This window comes from Psittacula echo (assembly GCF_963264785.1).
Source record: "Psittacula echo genome assembly, chromosome: 3".
NCBI classification, from domain to species: Eukaryota; Metazoa; Chordata; class Aves; order Psittaciformes; family Psittacidae; genus Psittacula; species Psittacula echo.
In genome coordinates, this window is record NC_137736.1 from 64,444,968 (window position 1) to 64,466,680 (window position 21,713).

The following is a 21,713-nucleotide window of genomic DNA, read 5'->3' on the forward strand; positions in this document are numbered from 1 at the left end:
TTTTGTTTTTTGTGTTTTTTATTCCTTATATAAATCAGATTTGCCAAACCAGTGTTCTCCTAATCCTTGTCACAAAGAGGGGACTGTCAAATGTGAAGATCTCAAGGGGGACTTCTATTGTGAATGCAAGCATGGCTGGCAGGGAAAAACATGTGAAAAAGGTAATTGGATTTGTCCTGGGTTCAGCAGCAGCAGTAATTTTTCTCCTTCTTAGTAGCTGGTGCAGCGCTGCGTTTTTGACATTCAGCCTGGGAATAGAGCTGATAAAAACGATGGTTTTAGTTGCTGGTCAGAATGTTTAGTCTGACCAAGGACTTTGTGACTCATGCACTGCCAGGGAGGAGGGGAAGCCGGGAGGAAGCAGAGACAGGACACCTGACCCAAACTAGCCAAAGGGGTATTCCATACCACAGCACGTCATGCCCAGGATGTAGAACTGAGAGTTACCCAGAAGGGCTAGATCGCTGCTGGGCTGGGGCAAGGTATCAGTCGACGGGTCGTGAGGTGTTGTATTCTCTTCCCTTTTTATTTCCCTTATCATTATTATTATTGGTGGTAGCAGTAGTGATTTGTGTTATACCTTAGTTACTGGACTGTTCTTATCTCAACCTGTGGGAGTTGCATTCTTTCGATTCTCCTCCCCGTCCCTCCAGGAGCAGGGGGAAGAAAGGGCAGGGAGGGGCAGTAGACTGCGTGGTTCTAATTTACGGCCTGGGCTTAAACCACGACAGGGTTTCATTATCTTTTATACTTGTAACAAACATGTATTGGGTTTTGTGATATTGTCAAATGGTCACTGATACTGCATAATTTGAAAGTCACAGAACTGAACCTGGATTGCATGCTGCTCATGTTTTTATCGTCTGTGAATCAGGTAACTCTTTCACATCAATATTTTTAGACATTAATAGATCTCAGCTTGGTCTCGGCAAGGTACCCTAAGAAGTTATGCTCCAACTTTCTGTGTCAGCCCCCTGAAAGAGGCAGCAGAAGTAGAGCTGTAGTGGCTTTTCAAGCAAAACTGCAACAGCTGCTGCTGTGAACCCTGATGTAACAGATCACAGACTGCAGAGACAGAGAAGCTGGCCCATCTTCCTTTCTAGTATGCCTGCAATGGGAATGGTGACTTTCCAGCTGTCAAGTTGGGGTCTGAGTCTGATGATACACAAACCAGTGAAATTAATCTGTTAAAGTCTCTTTGCTAATAGGACCTTATTTCACATCAGCCTAATTCCAGTGTGTATTTGGATCACCTCCAAAGAGAACGTCCAGGCAGAAACTATTTGTGCAAGAAGTTCCAGGCCCCCAGAGGGATTTTCTCTATTCCCTTATGAAATACTGAAGTTATCTTGCCTCCCTTTGTTTTCTGGTTCCTTTTTCAATTCTTTGCCTGCAGGGTTTCCTGTTAGCACCACTGCTTTTCTGCCTGCCAATATTAAGTTATTGCCAGAAATCACATTCAGCCAGTCCAGAATTGTGGCAACCAAAACAGCAGGAGAGCCAAAGCCTTTCCTTCTGAAGTAAATATTGTGGGGAGATTATAGGATCCCTTACAAGTAGTATATTTAAGCATTTGAGACAGTTGGCAGATCAGTATACAGTTAGCTTTGAGAGCTCAGCAGCTGATTAATCTGAAGCATCTCCCCTTTTTTTTCTTATAAAATGCCATGAAATGTGTTGTTCTACCCATCAGCTATCTCCTGAGTCCCATATACAGGAAGGATATAATGAGCAGGTAAAGCAGATCAGTGGTGTAATCCAGTCTCTTCTGGATTTAACAGGCTTTTGCTGTGAATTTCTCTGGAGCACAGTTTAGGTCACAGTGCTCAATAGCTGTGAACTTCAAGTTTTTTGTCTTCTCATGAGTTCTGTAGTAGTAAGGATTTAGTGTTCTTGTTTTATTTAAAGTTTTCATCCTGAACTTATTGGTCATCATATAATTTTAAAAGTTAGTTATGATATAAAATACATTAGTTATAATTAGTTTGCTTTTCTAAACAGTGACTGAAGATACCCTTCTGCATTCTTAGAGCTGTGAAGGAGATACTCAGTTACAGTTCCTTCTGTCTTTTTTTTTGTTAAATGAACTTGAAGCTAACTTTCTTGAAGTGTTGAATGCAATCTCTGTGCTTTTTGTAACCATTATGTTGCAGCTGTAACAGTGTTTCTTGTTTGGTCTTTCTCCTCCCCAATACCTATCCCATTCTCACCCTGCAGATGATTTACAGACGTGAAAAGCTGACTGTGACACTTTTTTTTTGATGTAGATATTGATGAATGCAGAACACAGAATGGTGGCTGTAACCAACTCTGCCTCAACAAGCTGGGCAGCTACCATTGTTCATGCCTCAGTGGTTACACTCTTAAAGACAGCAAAACCTGTGAAGGTAAGCTTTGATGGGCTTCTCAGTTTGCTTCAGTGGATGCTTAGTGACGTGTGACTCTCATTTCCAAGAGCTGAGTAGCACTGAGCAGCCCTGTTCTAGCCCCTAGCCCAGCTACCAGACTTGCTAGTAGCTCCTCTTAGCTGGGTGCTCCAGCCAATGCTACATGCCCGGGCTTGTCAGCAGTCACACCATGCTACTTGCCAATATCATAACACAGGCGTGATTCACAGAGGATTTGTGGCTTGGATTGTGCTAAATTGGTTTAGCCGATCGGTCCTCATATCCTGACATTGAGAGAGGGAAGGGCTGGCCAGATGCGTTGTTATGATTCTTTCCAGTCTCATGCTGTTGTAGTATATGAGCCATTTGTTTTTCTTTTGTGTGTTTCTTATTTTACTTTCTAAATTTGGATATGTGCAGCAGCTAATGAATTCAGATAGTGCAGATGGGTAAATTCACTGCAACTGAATATTAATAGCTGTAGAAAGGCCCTAGTGAAGGTTGGCAGCTATTTTACATAGCAGCTGAGAACAGAAAGTGAGGATCTGAAGTATTTGATTGAAACTGCAGAATGAATTTGCATAACCAAAACTTGAGCAACTGAGATTTTAAAAGTGTTAAGAAACTGCATGCTGAGACAGACTCATTAATGATCACAGGTGGCTGTTAAAGGTATGTGTATCTCATGAAGAAACGGGCAAGTCTGTGTATGTACCTTCTATATAGATGGATATGATGACACATCTGTAAACAGTTTGCATACCTGATCTGAACAACATCATTAATGCTGCCAGCAAAACCACAAAGATCAGGATTTTATTTCTGTCACTTTATATAAATAAATTTTATTTATTTTATTTCTGTCACTTCCACTGTGAAAAGTGAGAACTCTGTAGATTACATGGTATTCCTTTCTAATGGGAGCAGCCACTTAGAAGAGCCAGCCTCACTTTTGAATTGTCCTCTGGTGCCAGTTGGCATGGACAGGTGGACGGAGAGTGGGCTCACAATTACATTTGGTTTTATATGTATATATATTTGTATAATACATTAGTACTGTCTACTAGAGCACTGTGAACATAAGTGTATAAGCATTCTGCATCTTCAACATGTGACCCTCTGTGAGGTTACTGTCAGCTGTGGTTAATGCTAGCTGAGATTTATCATTGCATTTCAGTTTTCTTTCAGATTTATTCCAGTCATTATGTGCACATGCCAAAAAGTTAGGTTTTGTCTGTTGATTTTTAGACTACTTTACATAGCATACTAAATAGACTACCATCAGCCAGTTCACTCACACATGGAACATGTAATTGTAGTTTTAACATGTCCTAGAAAGCAAAAGTAAATATTAAACTCTCAGTACACTGCAAATGTTTTGTCAACACCAGGATTTTGCTGGGTATTAGTTAAAATGTTAGAAAAACACTTATTTGTTTTTATGGTCCTTCAGTCCCAGCCTACTGCCTGCCTTCATGGTGAAAGCCCACAACATCTCTCAGACAGAATCATAGAACTGTTAGGGTTGGAAAGGACCTTAAGATCATGACTTGTTCTCTCTGACAAAATGGGCTGCTTCAATTCCCCTTTGCCACTACAGATCAGAAGATTTAGACCTTAGTTTTGTGAATACATGAAAAATTACTGTTTGCCTGTCTGAGGAAGGAGAAGAGAAATCTTTGATGCTCCACAGGCTGCATGTTCCTTCTGTGTTTAGGTAAAATGCATACTTGCTGTTCCTCAGTTCCTACTTTTTTTCTGTTTGCTGCTTTTTCAATCTCTGTTTTCTGCCCACTGAATGGAGTGGGGCTTTTTGGTTTTGTGGGAGTTGTTCTGTTTTACAGCTTTTCTCCTGGCTTGCTTTGCATTGATTTTTCAAGTAGTGGTTAATGGCTTAAAGAAAAAAAGATCAACTAGTTTTGAAAGCGTGAAGTCACTACTTACAGCTAGCTAACCCTAAAGGTAGAGTCTTAAAGATAGTCTCTTTTAGTTACCAAAATAACAAAGGACTCTCTTGACCCTGAGCCCACTCCAGTGTGTGAACATGAAGTGATTACACTCTTCTGAAGTCATGTTGTTTAATTGCTTGTTTTGCAGACATAGATGAATGCGCAGCATCAGCAGACATCTGTGGAGAAGCTTATTGTAAAAATTTAATAAGTTCATACGAATGTCTTTGTGATGCAGGCTACAAGTACGATGATGTGAAAAAGACTTGTCAAGGTAAGGTCATGAAATAACACCGTGTTAGCATTTATTGCATGCTTCAAAGCTATAAGACTCCAGAAATTTAAATTCAGACTTCAGTAAAAGCTTTTCATAAAAAAAATCTTGCTTACACATTGGTCTTCTGTTCCCTTTCTGTAGCTGTGAGTTTGCAGTTTGCAGTCATCCTTGAGTTCATTGAGTTTACAGTCGTCTTTGATGACTTGAATCAAGCTGTGTGAGCCAGAGTACTGAAGTTTCTTGAATTTATCACAAGTACAAGATCTCGTAGAAGCTCAGAAGCATCTGTGCATGTTGCTGTCTCTCTTTGTAGGGACAAGAAAAGTTACAGAGCAGTAGCTGTTGTTCTTTCAAAACCTGTCTTGTGATATTACACTGACCTAGGACTTTAATATGCACTGGAACCATGCACAGTTCTGCTGGGTACGCTGCCTGCAGACTTTCTCAACCGAGTAAGTTTTGAAAGCGCTCCAAAATTAGCATTGTTCCCTGCCTTTTGTCTAAGTTAATATATTGACTTGAATCACAAGCCACTCAGCCCTGCCGGGCTGTGTTTATCTCTGCCTGAAGAGATCCCTGTGGGCCATCACGATTTGTTTTCCTGCATTTGTTTGTGAGAGGATAAAAACAAGCCAAATGCAAAAAAAAAAAAAAAGAAAAGAAAAGAAAAAGAGAGAAAATAATGAATGAGAAATTCAGCTTTTACTTTGTTGAGGATCCAGCTGCTGAGTAAGTCCTTAAGCGGTCCTTAAGTTGAACCTGAGTTGAAGGAGCAGGAACCAGTCAGCACAGGCATACCAGAAGGGGCCTGGAGGGCATGAAGGGAGGAGATCTTGTTTAGAAGTTAGAGGCCAGGGCTCTGCACCAGCAGACAAGGAGTTGAGCTCTGCTTCCAGCCTTCCCACTGACTTGCTGTGTATGTTTGTGCAGCTGGAATCTGTCTGTGAAAATGAATTTGTGCAGATGCTAATTCTAACCCTTCCCTCCTATAAAGATACAGCATAGAGTAAGTACTGGCTACAGAGGACTTGGCCATGCTCAAATGACAGGTGCTACAAAACAGCACTGATAATGTTTTTTTTTCACTCAGATGATTCATGTTTAAACAAACTCAATTGCTGTTTTCTCCTCTCTTGCTGGTTTTGTGTAGATATAAATGAATGTGAAGAGAAGCTCTGTGAACAGACCTGTGTCAACTTGCCAGGGAGTTATACCTGTCATTGCGATGGCAGAGGGGGAGTAAAACTTTCCCAGGACATGAATACCTGTGAGGTATGTTGGTCTTCATTGCTGTAACTGCAGAACAGCCCTTCATTTTACATTGCAGTTAAGAATAACTGATGAAGCTCTGGACCAAAGCCATCTAAGCTGAGTGACCAGCAGGAGAGTATCATATTGGCAAAGTCATGTGAGCTGGTGACAGTAGTTCTCCCAAAAAGAAATTTCCTTCTGAAAGTCTCTCTTCTCAGGTTCCTCCTGTCCCCATTCCAGAAAGAACATGCCAGTGATAGCCGTGCCACCCTCTGTTTGGCTATAGCTGCACAAGCTTTTCTGATTTAGAGCCAGTAGGACAGTGTGAAGGTCTCAGGGTGGATGGTGTAAGTTATGGACCAACACTTGGCACTTAATGTTTTCCTCCTCCAGGCATTTGGGGTGGATGGGCTTTAGTGGCACAGGCTGCCTCTGCGGAAACCAACCAACAGCAAGTTCTTTGCGTATGTTTTGTTGCAGGCAAGATGCTGCAGTAGAAACTTTGTGCTGTACCTTATGAGTATGATTTCATTTTGCAGCAGGAAAACATTCCTCCAAGGCAGATAGGAGGGAGGAGGGAAGGAAAGAGGAAATGTTCTCAGTACCAAAACAACTGTATTTTGAGAGTATAAACATTAAAATGCCCTAACCTACTATGTGAATAGCAACTACATGAGAAAATAAGAGGAGGCATATTCTGTGATTCTGTTTCTGCTGTGTGAGGAGAAAACTCAAAAATATGTTTTGATTATAGAACATACTACCATGCGTGCCTTTTGCTGTTGGAAAAAGCGCTAAATCTATGTACCTGGGGAGGATGTTCAGTGGCGCTCCTGTCATCAGGCTGCGCTTCAAAAGGAAACAACTGACGAGGTGAGGACAATTTAGAATGACAGTCAAATGTGCCATCTGGCTTTAATGCATGCAATGGAGTTAAGTTGTTACAGTAACAATTAGTCCTGTCATCATCATTATTTGTTTGGATTATGGAGTCCTGTAAAGCAAAACATTATCCAAACTAGTAATTGAGAAAGGCAGCCTTGACCGCAGAGCTCCTAGGATAATTGCTGAAGTATAGTAATGTATTCTTTATTGTTGACACTATTTTAAAACCTGACTTCACAACTTAAGTCTTTCAGGAGTGCATTAAAAGCTAGTGTGTTTTAACAGAGCTTTATAACTGGTAGAGTTGATGCTATCTGTATGGAAAGTACTTTGTGGTTTTTGAACGCTGCGTAACTAATTTATTTCTTGGCACCTGTGCGGTCAGACTTGTGGCTGAGTTCGACTTTAGAACCTTTGATCCTGAAGGTATCCTTTTCTTTGCTGGAGGCCATCAAGACAGCACATGGGTAGTGTTGGCTTTGCGCAAAGGACGGCTAGAGCTGCAGCTGAAATACAACGGGATAGGCCGCGTGACCAGCAGTGGACCCGTTATCAACCATGGCATGTGGCAAACGGTGAGTCCAGACCACTGCTGAGATCTTACCCTTTCTTGGTTTGTTCCCGATGGGCTCTGTGAAGTACAGCTAGACTTTGTGTATTCTTGAGGAGATGCTTTTCCAACCTACCTGTCCATTCAATGCACGCCAGTACATTATACATTCTAAGGTGAGAGTGGGATATTTTTCCTAATAAATTGAATTGCACTTTTTATGCATTATAAGCTAGATTGCATCACTAATTTGCACAACCATAGCAGACACAGTGCCTTTGGGATGCAGCAGTGCTCAGCTGACTTCACATGAGTTTGGGAAGATGCTCTGTGTGTGAGGGTTGAAAGAGAGTAAGAGAGAAGGAACTCCAGCTGTTATTTTAAGGACCTTTCAAAGGGTGTTTGGTGTATGTGTGGTTGCTTTTGTTTATTCATCTGTTTGTTTGTTTAGTCACAGGTCTCAGACTTGGCAGGACTCTTAACCTACCCTATCCTTTTTTAAAGTCTTATGGCTTGTTTACATACACAATAGACTATTTCCCTTGCTAAGGAAATCTACTGAGGTCTATCAGAACCTCTCTATTTATTAATAAAATAATTCCAGCAATCTCATGATGCTGTGCATCTTGCAGCTTGTAAGGATTCATGCTCTTTGACACTCCCACAGAACATTTCCTGGTGATTCTGGAAGCATCATGGGTGCTACCATTTGTGACAGGATCATGAAAAGCATCCTGTAGTATGAGCTACGGTAGATTAGCAATTTATATATGTCTCTTCAGTTCTGCCTTTTCCTTTTCTTTTCTTTGTTTTACTTAATTAGATTAGATCTTTTGACTTTTAAACTGATGTGTGTCCTGGGGAATGGGTAGGAAATTCTGAGTGAACTCACATGAGAGACAAATACAGACACTGGTAACTGAAGAATTTTCTGTGTAAAAAAAAAAAAAAGTATAAAAAAAATCAGAATTATGCATTAAGGAAAAGAGCAAGGTGGGAAAATTTTGTTTCTAATGAATAAGTAAAGAATTCCTTGAGCGAATTCACTGTCAACTACCGACATTTGGTAATGTTTTCAGCAAATGAGGTGATGTTTTATTCAGTTCCTTTGCTGTCAGTGAAACAAATTTGGATTCCAAATGGAGAGCTATAAAGGTTCAGCAAAGCTGTAGATAAAATGTATGACATGCTGGGTCTTTACAGGTAGGAATAGCCTCAAGCCACTTCTTACTAAATCTGTTGTAAGATTTGTTCTGCTAATTTGAAATATGGCAATTCTGATTGCCTGCACAGACAGGATGGAGACGAAAATTGTGAAGCAGCATTGATGACACTGGGGTGACTTGGGAGTCACAAAAAACAGTCGTTACCAAGGTAAACCATTTAACATGGGAGCATAACATACTTGCTAAGTGCCAGACCTCATTATGAAGTAATTACAAACTTTCCAATGTTAGTTTTGAGGAGACAGCTGAAATGTATTTTTTTTTAATCAAGCAATACAAAAAACGTTCAAACACATAGGAGTAATGGGGTAAACAAAGGCTGTGCTTGCTTTCTGCAGGGAGAGATGGCAGTATAATAAAAGTAAGTATAATTTTTAGGTAAGAATTATTGGTCTCCTGTCAGCCATCAGTATCAGGGCTTTTATCCCTACGTACTATCATAACCAAGAAATTGCCTGGCTGAGTTGCTGCAGCAGCGCACTCTGGGTTAATGCTGTGTCTGATACTGGCCAAAGGCAGAAGGATTTACCTACAGAGGAATGCAGCAGGCAGAAGGAATCTTTAATCTCTTGACTTCATGGTTGACTCACCTCAGAGACTTGGGATGCTGCTTGCGTTGCTGGGGTGCTTTCTCTCTTGCTGGGGTGATTTCTCCTTTCTCTGTTCTAGTTTCTTATCCCTTGACTCTGTCCTGCAGGTACTTTGTTTCCTTCTGCTTAACATCCAGTGTCACCCCTGTCTCTAAATGCCGTTTAATCTATGTGGCTGAGCGATCCACCTATGTCTCCATTTTGTCACCTCCCTCATTTTTCCTTTTTCCTCTGTCCAGCATGGCTTTTAATTTGGGATATCCTGTGGGGAGGGGTTGCTCTCTTTACCAGTCTCCTTTCCTAAAACGTGTAGCCATACATTTCATTTTCAGTATGGACTTGTGTGTACTTTTCAGCCTCACCTTCCATGAAGCACAACCCCAAGAACCTTTAGAGGTCACAGTCCAGACTCAAATGCAGTTTGTGAATTCTAGTCTGGACTTCAGTATGCACAGGATTAAGTACTTAGTTTTGATTAGACACGGAACAATGGAGTTTGGATACTTGGGACAACTTTGTAACAGTTGTGAGAAATAGTAATTTTACTATTTAACTTTCAGCATATGAAGAAACAATAGCTATCTAAAAGCAAAACATGAGAAAAAACACCAGCAGTGTACATTTTTCGGTCTCTTGAGCAAAAGTTGCATACTTTTATAGAAAGATGGAGGGATTTGCAAAACTTGAGGCTAATATTTCTACCTTGGTATTCTCTCTGATGTTGATCCTTCCTAATCTATTTTAAAATGATCATTCCCAGCACTGAAAACAGAAACAAGCAAGCCTTGGGAAAAACTTCTAATGTAGTTATCCTTGTGTAATCCATCTGGGTGAAGTGGTACATATGAACTCATGACTGCAGAGAATGCAGCGTTGGCCTTCTGTTTGTTTTGTATTTCCAAAAAAATCATCATTTTGTCTTATTTTCAATGGTTAGTTTAGTACTGCTCTGAGGACAGTATGGTTAGCAAAAATAGTAACTTACCTGCACTGTTAAATGTCAGAATTGAAGGTTAAGCAATCAGCAGCAGATTCATATTTGGCATTAACCCTGTGGCTGCCGGTAGTCCCATCCTTTTTCAGTGCTTCCCACTTGCCTCTCAGCAAGGAACAGACAGGCTGGCTGTGTGCTATGAGTTATTCAGGGCATGAACCCAAAAGACAAAGCTGACTGCCCTTATGGCTAACCATATGGGAACTCTTAGCTACAAGAACTTGCATGAATTTCCCCAAGCACACTGTGGCAGGCTTCTCCTTACAACAAAAGGAGGGAATTGGAGCAATCTGCTAACTACCGAATTGCGTCCCCTTTTGGTTTGTAGGTGATGGTGGTGCACCAGCAATTAAATATAATTTAATATAAGGAACCCAAGCTGAAACTGCCAGAGGGCGGTGTGAAGCAGACAGAATGCAGTTTCCTAAACTGAAATGAGTTAAGAGTTTCCATAGGGCTTAACTCCTTTTCCTATGGAAGTTTCCACTGTTTTGGGTTTGTTTATATTAATGATCAGAAGCAGCTAAGAACTTGGCCTAATTTGTTACAATTTCCATGTTACTACTTTCTATGCAATCTAATAAAATTGTAGAGGGCCCTGAATTTTGGTGGCCCTGAAAGTTGCAGGATTTCTCCACAGACAAGCACAGTATGGGCATTGCTGCAGCCTGCTTTTCCCCATTCCTGTTTGCTCCACTGCTGCCCAAGATCTGTGCTAGGAGCAGGGAGATGTCTGCACCAGCTCCTTGTGGCACTCCATACCCCAGTGCATTTGGGCAGTGATGACAGTGCCACCAGTGAGAGACATCCAAGTGAAATAGCCAGTGTAGATAAGCTAGCTGGGCTGTGGCTGCCAGGACCTGTGGTCTTCTGTTCCCACCCACTGGAACATTACACCCTGCCAATGCCCAAAAAAGCCTGTTTGAGACTGACCTGTGTGACTCCATGGAATGCAGTCAGGAGGTGTAGTTGCCACTCAAAACAAGCAAGCTTCAGACAAGTAAATTCATGTGCTGTAGGATACAGCAGAGAGCAATACGCCACGTGTAAACAGCATTTTGGCAATGTAAACCAGACGGTACTCGAATCCACAGGAGAAGAAAATATTTGACAGTTTGAATAATCTTTTCAACTATCAAATTCACTTAATCTTCATTATTGAAGACTGCAATCCAGACAGAGTGTCCAGGTATAAACCTGCTCAACCCTGCCGTCCTTTGTTACAGCCGCAGAGTGAGAGCTCAGCTTGGCTGATTGATAGAAACAGTTTGGGGAGAGCTGCTCTCAAAATGCAAAGAGAAAGGCATGCTCATGACATGGCCTATTAGCAGAGAGAGGGAAGAACAAATCTAAACAGCCACTCAGGTAGATACTTGGTTCCATACAGTGGCTCACTGATGGAGGCAGCATCTGGGTGTCCCAGGGAACAGAGCTGTACAGGTGAAGAGTGAGTAGGTGGGAGGGAGTGCTGTGCTGAAGATTATGTTATAGCAGAGATGCACTCCTTTCTTCTCCTTTACAGGAAGAAAGGAGTTGTCTTCTTCTAGAGCCACAGAACACCCTGTCAGTAGCAGGACCCAGGTCCCAAGGCAGGAGAAGCCATGCTGCTGTTCAGCAGCTTGCTGTATGTCAGCTTTGGGCTCCACCTCCTCCCCCATTGCAGAGCTGGCTGCCTTATAGTACTTCTCTGTGCTGCCTGGTCATAATTAAAATGATGATTTTTTTTCTTTTTTGAAATTTCAGTGGTGATGGGATCTTCCTGGAAGTAGCTCTTACAGACATGGAACTAAAAGTTACAGTGACCTTTTGAGAGAAAAATTATTGCCTATTACACATTTTTATTACCCTCTCAAAAATGACATCTTCTGTCATTCTTTTTTCAGAGGTTAATATTCAAAGACTGTGGCCGGAAGGCTTCTGCATTCTCTTCACTGGTCCAATAAAAGATATCTGTCTTTCCAGCTTTTCCTTTCACTTGCATTTGCAATAGGAAAATTCTCATTAATAACTCTTTCTTGCATTTACATTTTGTGTAAAGCAACCTCCAAATGTCATGTAGTTAATCCTATCATATTTTTGTGTGGCTGTTTTGAAGTATCTGGGCTGTTTTCACCATTACAGCAACCCCAGGTTGCTTTCTAGAGTAAAGATTTACATATCAACATGGGATGTAACTTAAAAGGTAGACAAAGAGGCTTGGGGACAGAAAATATTTCTCCATCGTGAAGATTTCATTGGTGGTGTCTGTCCTTTAGTTGAGGCTGCAGATACTAAGTTCTTTTTATACTGAATTATTCTATTTGCAATTTTATTTTTTCAGATCTCTGTTGAAGAACTTGAAAGAAGTTTGGTTATAAAGGTCAACAGGGATGCAGTTATGAAAATAGCTGTCTCAGGGGATCTGTTTACTCTAGAAAAAGGGCTGTATCAGCTGAATTTGACAGTAGGAGGCATTCCTTTCAAAACAAAAGACCTTATTCTACCGGTAAGTGTAGCACTTGTTTTGCATGCCTGAAGGGCTTGATTTCGTCTTCTCTTGGGGTAATGTAGGTCCTTTCTGAGAGCAGTTCAGCCTGCCCTGAAACAGGTGGAATTATCACCTTCTGGATACAACTTTGTCTCCATTGACTATAGAGGGAGCCTAAGGCAGTAGCAAAGGTGAGACTCCTGTTTTTTGATTGCTAAGTTTGGGTGAGGTGTCTCACCCTTTGCCTGCAGAATTAGGACGTACAAAACTGGAGCACATGACAAAATTGCCAGTGGTCATGCTGGCTTGGAGACCCTGAGTGGCGCTGGGGTGGTCAGTGGACACACAGCTGTGTGAGGGTACCACTGTACCCACGAAGTCTGGAAACAGTGCTGGAGCACTGTCTGTGTTGTGATCAATGTTTGTGCTTCATATATATTGTATCGCAGGTTTGCTGCTTGCATTTGCTGTTTCAGTTTAGTAAGACCCAAGGAGAAACAGAAGCCTGTTTTTTTTTATTTCCTCCTAATTCAAGTAGACAGGGCATATGAATAAAAGCTAAGGCACTCTCTGGGTGAGATTGGATGATTGCTGTGTTTCTGAAATAGCTGCTGCTCAGGCTGTTTTGAATGTCCACCACACACAGAGTTGGCACTTTGAAACCCAAATTGGCATCTCGTTATTTCTAAATGAGGTGACAAGCTTGCGGCTCTGTGACTGGGAATGTAGCAGCTGAGGAAGGCTCCTGTTCCTCGCAAGAAGTCATTCAGGGCCACTGCTTGTCTGAAACATTAAACTTGGGGTGTGGTCTGCATATGGGATTGAGAGCCAAAAACTCCTGAGGTTTTTAATCCTGGCTCATGCACTGAATTCTATCTCTGGTTCAGTTAATTGGCAGTAATGGTCCTGATTTAGATGCTTTGCAAGGAGCCTTCTCTTTACATACTGTCTGACATTTTAATGCTGGCATTTGGTACAGGATAACATAACTAGAAGCTGCAAGGAACAAAAGTGTGTACAGAGTGATGTGCATGTCTTGTGGTTCAGGCACCCCTCCCTTAAGCCAGAACCCAACAACTTCTGCCATAATCAGGTCCAACATCTTGCATGTCATGAAGGCTGTTTGCAGTGACACAAAGGACTGGGTTTTTTAACTTCAAGTTAGCCTCCAGCATTCGCAATGCAGAATTACAGGAGTTACATAGCTTTGGCCACGGAGTTTTAGAAGTAAATCACCCTAATGATGTGCATGGCATAGAGGAGCTAGCAGAACCAATACAATGAAATCAGCACCTGCATTAGCTAGTGCCCATCTGACCAGTGGAGACAAGCTGAGCTCAGGGGAGTTTCCTGGGAAATGCTGACCACTTGCTTGGGTTTGCAGGATTGGGGTTGCCTCCAATTATTATGCATGAGCATAACACATCAAAATGATTTCTCCTGTTCAGTATTCTTCTGCACCCAAAATCACTTATTCTTCACTGAACAGTAGTTTGAGGTATGGTATACTGCTTTGTCTTCCTAGATAAACCCTCGGCTGGATGGTTGCATGCAGGCATGGAACTGGCTGAATGGGGAGGACTTCACTATCCTAGAGACCATAAAGATGAATGAAAAGATGCAGTGCTTTTCTGTAGCAGGACGAGGGTCTTTCTATCCTGGCCGAGGTTTTGCTGTGTTTAATATTACTTACAGTAAGTACGTTATATTTTTATTTCTGACCTATTGTTCTGCCATTAACCACACTTGGTTAATAAGTAGTTTAAAACTTACATGTATGCCAGACTCAGTGTTGATCAATGCAGAAAAGACTGGCAGCTGTGGATGGAGAGTAATAGCTAAACTTGTGATTCACAACAAAGGACGACCTATGAATGATGGCTAGAGCCAGTACAAATATGCCTAGCATGGATTAGGTTCTCTCTGTGTAGCTCCAGTAATGCATTTCATATCCAGGCTGGTTCCAGCTCATCTTTAACATTAGGGGCCTTGCATCTCTGTCAGCAGTTCAGGTGGTTCCAGCCCTATTCACTATTTTCTGCTAAATAGGGAGGGCTGCAAGCTGTATCTTGAATTTCTGATGGACAGAAAATCATCAGTGCCTGTAGCAAAATGTCTAAGATTGGATTCACTTTTAATCATTGGGTGGTATTATTTACACCTGGGACAAATACTAAGCATATCTCTGATACAAGCTGAGTAAAATTGGCCTAGATATAGTAATAGGAAGTTTCAAACCAAACTTGGCCGTACTCAGAAAGCACTCAGAAAGGCACGTTTTCTTTGTTCTAGATTATTCTGTTTATTTATATGTGCAATCAGCTGTCAGTGTTTTGAAACCCATACAAATTCCAACCATCTATTTTAGTTTGGCATGTAAATTCTCCATGCAGAAGCCTTCTGTGCATCATTATGTGGATTTTTCTGCTGTGCCATTGTAAATTAGGGAGTATCGGGTGTTTGTCATCTCATTTAACACATGGATTCAAAAGCTACAAAGTAAAGACAAGGCAGCATCTAAAGCGCAGATGGCAACACTCAGCAGAAATGAGTCCTCAGCACCTGCATTTTCATATTTTTGTTTCTACAAACACGATCCTCTATTTGGGGCTTTGTAATGGTAAGCTTTATAAAGAACTTACTGTTTTGTATTTCAAGATGTGGTGAATGAGCAAAGCTAATACTCAAATGAAGGGAGGTTGCAGAAGCAGAATTGAACTCTTTCTTTGTAGTGAGCATCACCTTTTAAATTACAAGGGCACTGCGGCAGCAAGAAGGATGCCAGAGAGTTTGATTCAGAATTCAGCCGGATGAGATAAAACATCCCATGTTTAGCTTCTGAGGGGTTTGTTATCAGGAATTGATTAGGTACGTAATCAGCGTAGTGGGCCTATACCCTTTTTCACTTTGTTTCCTCTGTGTCAGATTTGTACTTAGATCCCTCAATGATATTTGGACAGTCAAGAACAATTAAAAAAATTGCGTGCCCCATCTTTGAGCATATGTTTGAACTTGTTGGACTGACAGCCATGGGATTTTGAATCTCTTGTATTAAAAAAGCTTAACCTTGTCTTTTGACATTCTGAAAGGCAGCAAAATGCAGAACATAACAAGAGGAAACCGATGTCATTTTCTTCTCTGATTTTATGTTCAGGCGCTTTGGAATTTTTTTATTTACTTTTTTTTTAAGTAAAATAAATGTGGCCATCCCTCCATATGCTCATCCATCTATCCTCCTCTCCAAGCAGAAACTGCACATTCTACCCATTTGACTTGTTTGTCCTGTGTTTGTCATGCTACACATTTCTTTTTCTGCAGTGCAACCTATTTCAGGAAATGAAACCAAGACAAGTTGGGAAATAGAAGTAAATGCTGTGATTCAACCAGCAACAGATACCGGTGTGCTGTTCGCTCTTGTTACCGAAGACGCATCTGTCCCTTTATCGCTGTCTTTGGTTGACTATCACTCCACAAAGAAACTGAAACAACAGGTACAGACGTAAGCATTTTTCTAGAGAGGGTTCCTTGTTGCATCCTGGGAATCGAAAGTCATTTTCAAAAAACAGTTGTCAGCTGCAAATGTGGTCTAGGTCTCTTGGGTGGAACTGGTCTCTTGAATGCAGGCATATTTTGTTACGTTTTTCTGGTCACAGAGCTGTTTAATGCTGTAAGCATAGAAATTCCATTCTCTGGAACTCATCCAGAGCTCCAAAATCAGTAACAGTCCCAAAATTTCCAAGAGACAGGCTTTAGGTGTCACTCCAGGTGCTGTGACAGGCCAGTTATGATGGAGTCCTAAAGCTACTGATTTAATGGTATTCACAATAAAGGGCTAGATTCTGGCATTAGACAAGTATAAACCAGAAATGAGTTCACGAAAACCCATGAGCCAACTTTTCATTTGTAGTACAGTAGCTCTAGTGTATTTGGTTCCAGTGCAATATAACAACTTGTAAGACTCACTAAGAATTCTTTCTGAGAAGACAGTTGGTTTTGTCTTAACAGTCCCACTGGAACATTGGTTTTTTTCATCTATACGAATGAGTTCAGAACACAATCAGCAATATTAATAAGATTAATTCTCTAGTGGCTCTGCAAAATCTTTGTAAACAAGGCCACAGCGGGGCCATCCTGGTCTTGGATATGCATGGCTAGGTATATTTCTGCTCACTGCTTTTTTCTTCTTTTCCCTGCTCTCCAGTATATCATTGTGGCCTTGGAGAATACAGTTGTGTCCAGACTGGCAATAAATCTTTGTGATAAGAAGGAACACTCTGTGGACATCTTCATCATGAAAGATCACTTATCCCTGTGGGTAGATGGGATAGCAGGAGAGGGTGAACTAAACATCTCTGAATTAGAGGACAGTCTATCCATCTTGGAGAACTCTTTGCAATCAACAGTGAAGACATACTTGGGAGGATTGCCAGGTGAGCATCCAGTTCTGTAGCATGGACTACAAACTCCCAACCCACCTTGCTGAGCCGGCAGTCAGAACAACTGTCTCAATTCATTCAAGCTGGGAGCCTCCTTCTCTGTTTCTGCTTGAGCAGGCTTTGTCTGCAATTCAGGCATGTGTTCTTAAGAGATGTGAGGGTGCACTTGGCAATTATCTTTTTTCCTTGAATGAGGGATGTCCTTCTGTGGACAGCTGGAGCCAAAACAGAAAGAGGAATAGTTGTAAGCAGGTTCATTATCCTAAACCTGATAAAACTCATAGGAGCTAGATCACAGGCTCTTGCACTGCTTCAATAATGTAATGAACATGTGTGAGTGCTCCCTGTGGGGAGTACTAGGACCTCACATTGTTTTGAGTGAAACTGGGGAAGCCCAGTGTGGTGATTCTCCGTGGCTGATGTTCTGTTTGAACTGATCACAGCACTGCACAGTTAACAGATTTCCTCTCATGAGAGGGTATGTACAGCCACAACCAAAGGGCTACCACCATTTATAGCTTTGCTGGCTTTTCAGCAGCAACAGGGCTTCTTGTGAGAGGTTGGTTTGCTCTTCTGTTCTAAAGCTGGAAGATCAAACTTTCATCTGAATCATGAATTTTGGCAAAGTGTAAGGGCTTGCTGTTTCTTCCGGCTGTACTGGTTTATCAGTCCCTGCTGCTGAGAAATGCAATTATGGAAACACTTGTGTCTCTGATGAACAGCAGTACATCCTATTTTGTTCAAAGCAGCTAAGCAAAATCTTGCCCTTACTTGCCCAAGCAAGGGAGAGGCAGCAGTGTCTTGGTAGGCACTGAAGCAGTCAGGCTGGAACAGGGTGGCTGAGGTGCCATGTGTGCTTCGACACATGGTGTGACTGTTCCCACCATGAACAAGAGTTTACAGAGCATTCATGCCAATAATGTAAGTGGCATCTAGTCACAGCTAAAAGGGGGAGGCCACACACTCTGGGATGTTCACACACTGGCAGGAACAAGGCTGAATCCCCAAATGTGGCATTTTCCTATGTCAGATTGAATTGTCTGAGCTGGCCATTGCACAAGCAAGAGAGGTCACCTCCTTGCTTTCAAATAGCTCTCATGTGCAGAGCAGAGAGTTTCACAGCTCAGAAGACAATCCCACTCTATCACTGTTCCAAGTTCTCTGTGGTTGGCTCAGTCTAACCATACTGGGTGAAGCACAGGTTTTGATTAGCCAAAACTAGGTGCAAGATATCATAGCTGACTTCTGCAGGCTTAGCTACTGCCCCGTTTCAAACTGTTCTGCTCAGCAACGGATTTCTGCCTGTGGTCTGCTTTTGTCATTGAGAGGAACCCAGCATTTGCATCAAGAAACCTTGTAATTTGCCAAACGAATAAATATTTCAGCACTTTGGTTGGATTCATTGCTCTGGGTTAAATAACTATACCAAATGGTCAAATCTAAGTGAGTTTGGCTTACTGACATTTTGAAAACATTAAGTCCGTTTTGGCTTTTTCCTGCTTCTGTACCCTGTGGCAAAATAAACTACAGTGGTCACACTTTATGTCTTTATTCCATTTGCCACAAATAAAGAAAGATAGACTGTGTCCCATTTTAAGTACAGGTAATATTGCAGATGTAGAAGAAATTATTTAGAGTTTTAAGAGATAAGAGGGAACGTACGGGCATTTATTACCTTTTCTGTGGTATTTTCAGTTCTGGTAAATCCTAAATTACATAATTAATGTGATGCATAGGTGTTTTTCCAGGTAATATTTATACCACTGGGGGAAGGAGCCTGTAAAAAGGACTTCTGAGTCTTTTTTTTTTTTTTAATTATTTTTGGTAGTACCTTACATATCCTTCTGAAAGCCCACACATGTAACAGCAATCTGCATGATTCCTTAGATGAGTGTTCAAGCCAACACTTCAACTTCTTCTGAGCCAAAATTCAGTTTGCATTCATGTGAGTACTCCAACAGAGATGTCCCCTTCTCTTAAGCAGACTTCACAGATGAAATTTGGTAAAAGGGGAGGAATAAGAAATGGCTGAAATGATTAGTTTAAGCAGCTACCAAGCAATGGTACTTTTCAGCCATCAAGTGGAACGTGTAGTATTTGTGGCTTATGGATCCCATGCAAATTTCTTTCTCTCACTCAGTCCTAGGGTCTGCCTGAGCTGTGTTTGATCACATCAGCTTCAAACTTGGCCCTGCGTGTCTCGCGGCAGAGCCCTTTAAATTGCACATAATCTCAGGTCAATAGGACAATCTATTGTTCCAGTTGTCCTTGCTTCAGGGTAAAGATAAGGGGTTTACTTAGCTACCTGCATCACTGTGAAGTTAAATAATCTTTGAGACATTCATTGGTTTCCATTGCACAGTGATCTTTATTGGGTCGGGTTTGGGTTGTAGATAAACCAATAACCTTTGGGGAAGGGTAGAGGACACAGTTTGTGTAAATTTTCGTGTTACTATATGACTGTGTGGGGTTTTTTGTTTCTTTAAATTCAATGTGAATATGACATTACAGGAGTTGGTAATAAGATTTACTAATTTCCTCTAGTCTGTTGGATTGTATTTAATGTCTTCCTTCCTATTTGTTTTTCTGCCTTTGGTAAACTGATTAAAAGTATGTCACTAGTGGATCTCCTTAGGAAAAATTAGTCTCATTAGTCTTACCAACTCAACTGATGTATTCCAGCACCTTTCTGATGAATGCCAGCAACCTCCTTGTGCTGATACATAGCATAATCACAGTAAAGATGAGTCTGGTGAGTGGTAGAGGCTGTGTATAGGAAAAGCCTTCCTGTCATGAAGTTCTTCCAATAATTTTTTTGGCAGGTATTTTGGAGAGATAGAGAGAGGGTTAAGGGAAGGTATAACAACTGCACTGATGACAAAGAAAAGGAGGGGGGAGAAACATCGAGACAGAAAGCATCGTGAACACAGTGTGCAACAGAAGTGAAGCCTTGCTGCAGTGCAGCACATAGTTTTATCAGGACTAGAGGCCTTACAGAGACACAGAGCAGCTGAGGAAGCCTTCAGCCTGGGAGAAGGGCTTTTGAGCACAACAGCAGATAATATTTCCACATGTCTGGTAATGTGCTCTTGCCTTTTAGTGAGAGGGATGGGGGGGAGGTAGAATCCTAGGGTGGAAGAAAGCTTGAAACCATTCAAGTGACAGTCATCTGAGCATAGGTAGGGCAGGTATTTATTCAAAAGCAGCCATCAGAGATGTGTGTCTTCCCTTTCACACAGATGTTCCTGTCACTTCCACTCCGGTCACCGCATCCTACCACGGCTGCATGACCGTCAAGCTGAGCAACAAGGCACTGGACTTAGACGAGGCTCTCTACAAGCACAGTGACATCACCTCACATTCCTGTCCTCCAGTCGAGGCGGGTCAGTAGGAACCACTACAATGCGAAAGTTTTATATTCAGAAACTTTCAATGCTTTTCTTTTTTTTTAAAGATATAAATTATTCTGACCTACCGCACTGCGTGTATAGTTTCTCTTAAACACTGAAGTTATGTAGGAGCTACTGATCCTTACGTCAGATTGATTATTGAAATACTCCTTTGCTTTGAGGTTTAAAGGTTGTAATATATTTGTAAATAGTTCAGAAGACTAATGTTAAATAAGTCAAAAGTACAGAATATACCGAAAGCGAATGTTATCTTTAGTGTGTAAGAGATAGTTTTATCTGTAATGTGGAAAACCTGGTAATATATGAGTGTGGACTGGAAGAAAAATAATAATTCTGTATTATTTTTTATTAACAAACACTGCTTTCTGATTTGCAAAATATGAGAGAATAAAATATTTACATACAAGTTTTTAATATATCTGTACTGAGATTATTCTGTATTCTGTTGTTTGGACATAATGACTCAGGCTATGCCTGATGTGGAGATTACACTGGGGGTTGGTTATGTTACGTTGGTTTGGGTTTTTGTTTGGAGGTGGGGTCTTTGTGTGTTTATGTCAGTATTACGTATCTTCTGGGCTGGAGAGCAAATGGTTGCTGCTGTTCTTATTGCTATTTTGCTTATTGAGCAAAAAAGAGGCTATATTGCTTACTGCCTCTTTCTGGTACCAGAGATAGAAGACTCAGTTGTGATCTCTAGAAAAACTCTTGGTCAACAGTAAATGGAAAACAGAGTTGTGCCATCAGGAAACAATTAGTAGAAAAGACTCAATAAGTTGAAAGCCATACGGCTTTTGTGTCAATAACTGCTGAAGCAAATGATGAGGTGTCAAGAATTGGAGAATATTATCTGGTGATGACATATTTTTGCTGCTCAATTTTTAGGTTGGCTCATTCACTGTGAACCTAGTGGGAGCAGAGAGGCTTGAGAGCGTGAGAGTTAGCCAGGCCAGATTGTAGTGTGGTGAGAATATGCGTGGGGGTTTACTCAGGAGAGATTGTAGAGTCATAAAGTGCTTTCACATTTTAAGCTGTCCTTGTGAAGCTGGGGTAAGATTTGCCTAGTCTGCTTTGAGTCCCTTAAGTCTTGCTTTGTTTGGTCCTTGTCTTGCATCAGATCGATGAACTGAGACAGATGGGTATATGCTGTGTTGGGAATCTGAATACTGGGTGGTTATCCCATGCTTCAGAGGGTTAACATAGAAAAGGTCTAATTCTACAAGGTCTTTTATAAATTTTTCCTGGTCATTCTACATCATGTTCTGCCTCATCAAATACAGAGATGACAGAT

At 41.3% G+C, this 21,713-nt stretch overlaps 1 protein-coding gene across 1 annotated transcript in view; it reads left to right on the forward strand.

Moving 5' to 3' along the window:
- The window catches only part of GAS6 (growth arrest specific 6), a gene marked incomplete at both ends in the record, with an annotated part of 38,438 nt that extends 18,035 nt beyond the window's left edge, over window positions 1-20,403 (forward strand). The window contains 11 exons of the mRNA XM_080613210.1: window positions 39-161; window positions 2,268-2,387; window positions 4,485-4,610; window positions 5,764-5,885; window positions 6,619-6,737; window positions 7,135-7,324; window positions 12,430-12,594; window positions 14,102-14,270; window positions 15,895-16,067; window positions 16,778-17,006; window positions 20,252-20,403. Of these exons, the coding sequence (XP_080469336.1) occupies window positions 39-161; window positions 2,268-2,387; window positions 4,485-4,610; window positions 5,764-5,885; window positions 6,619-6,737; window positions 7,135-7,324; window positions 12,430-12,594; window positions 14,102-14,270; window positions 15,895-16,067; window positions 16,778-17,006; window positions 20,252-20,403 (1,688 nt within the window). The remainder of the gene's footprint in view (window positions 1-38; window positions 162-2,267; window positions 2,388-4,484; window positions 4,611-5,763; window positions 5,886-6,618; window positions 6,738-7,134; window positions 7,325-12,429; window positions 12,595-14,101; window positions 14,271-15,894; window positions 16,068-16,777; window positions 17,007-20,251) is intronic.
- Window positions 20,404-21,713: the final 1,310 nt, after the last annotated feature.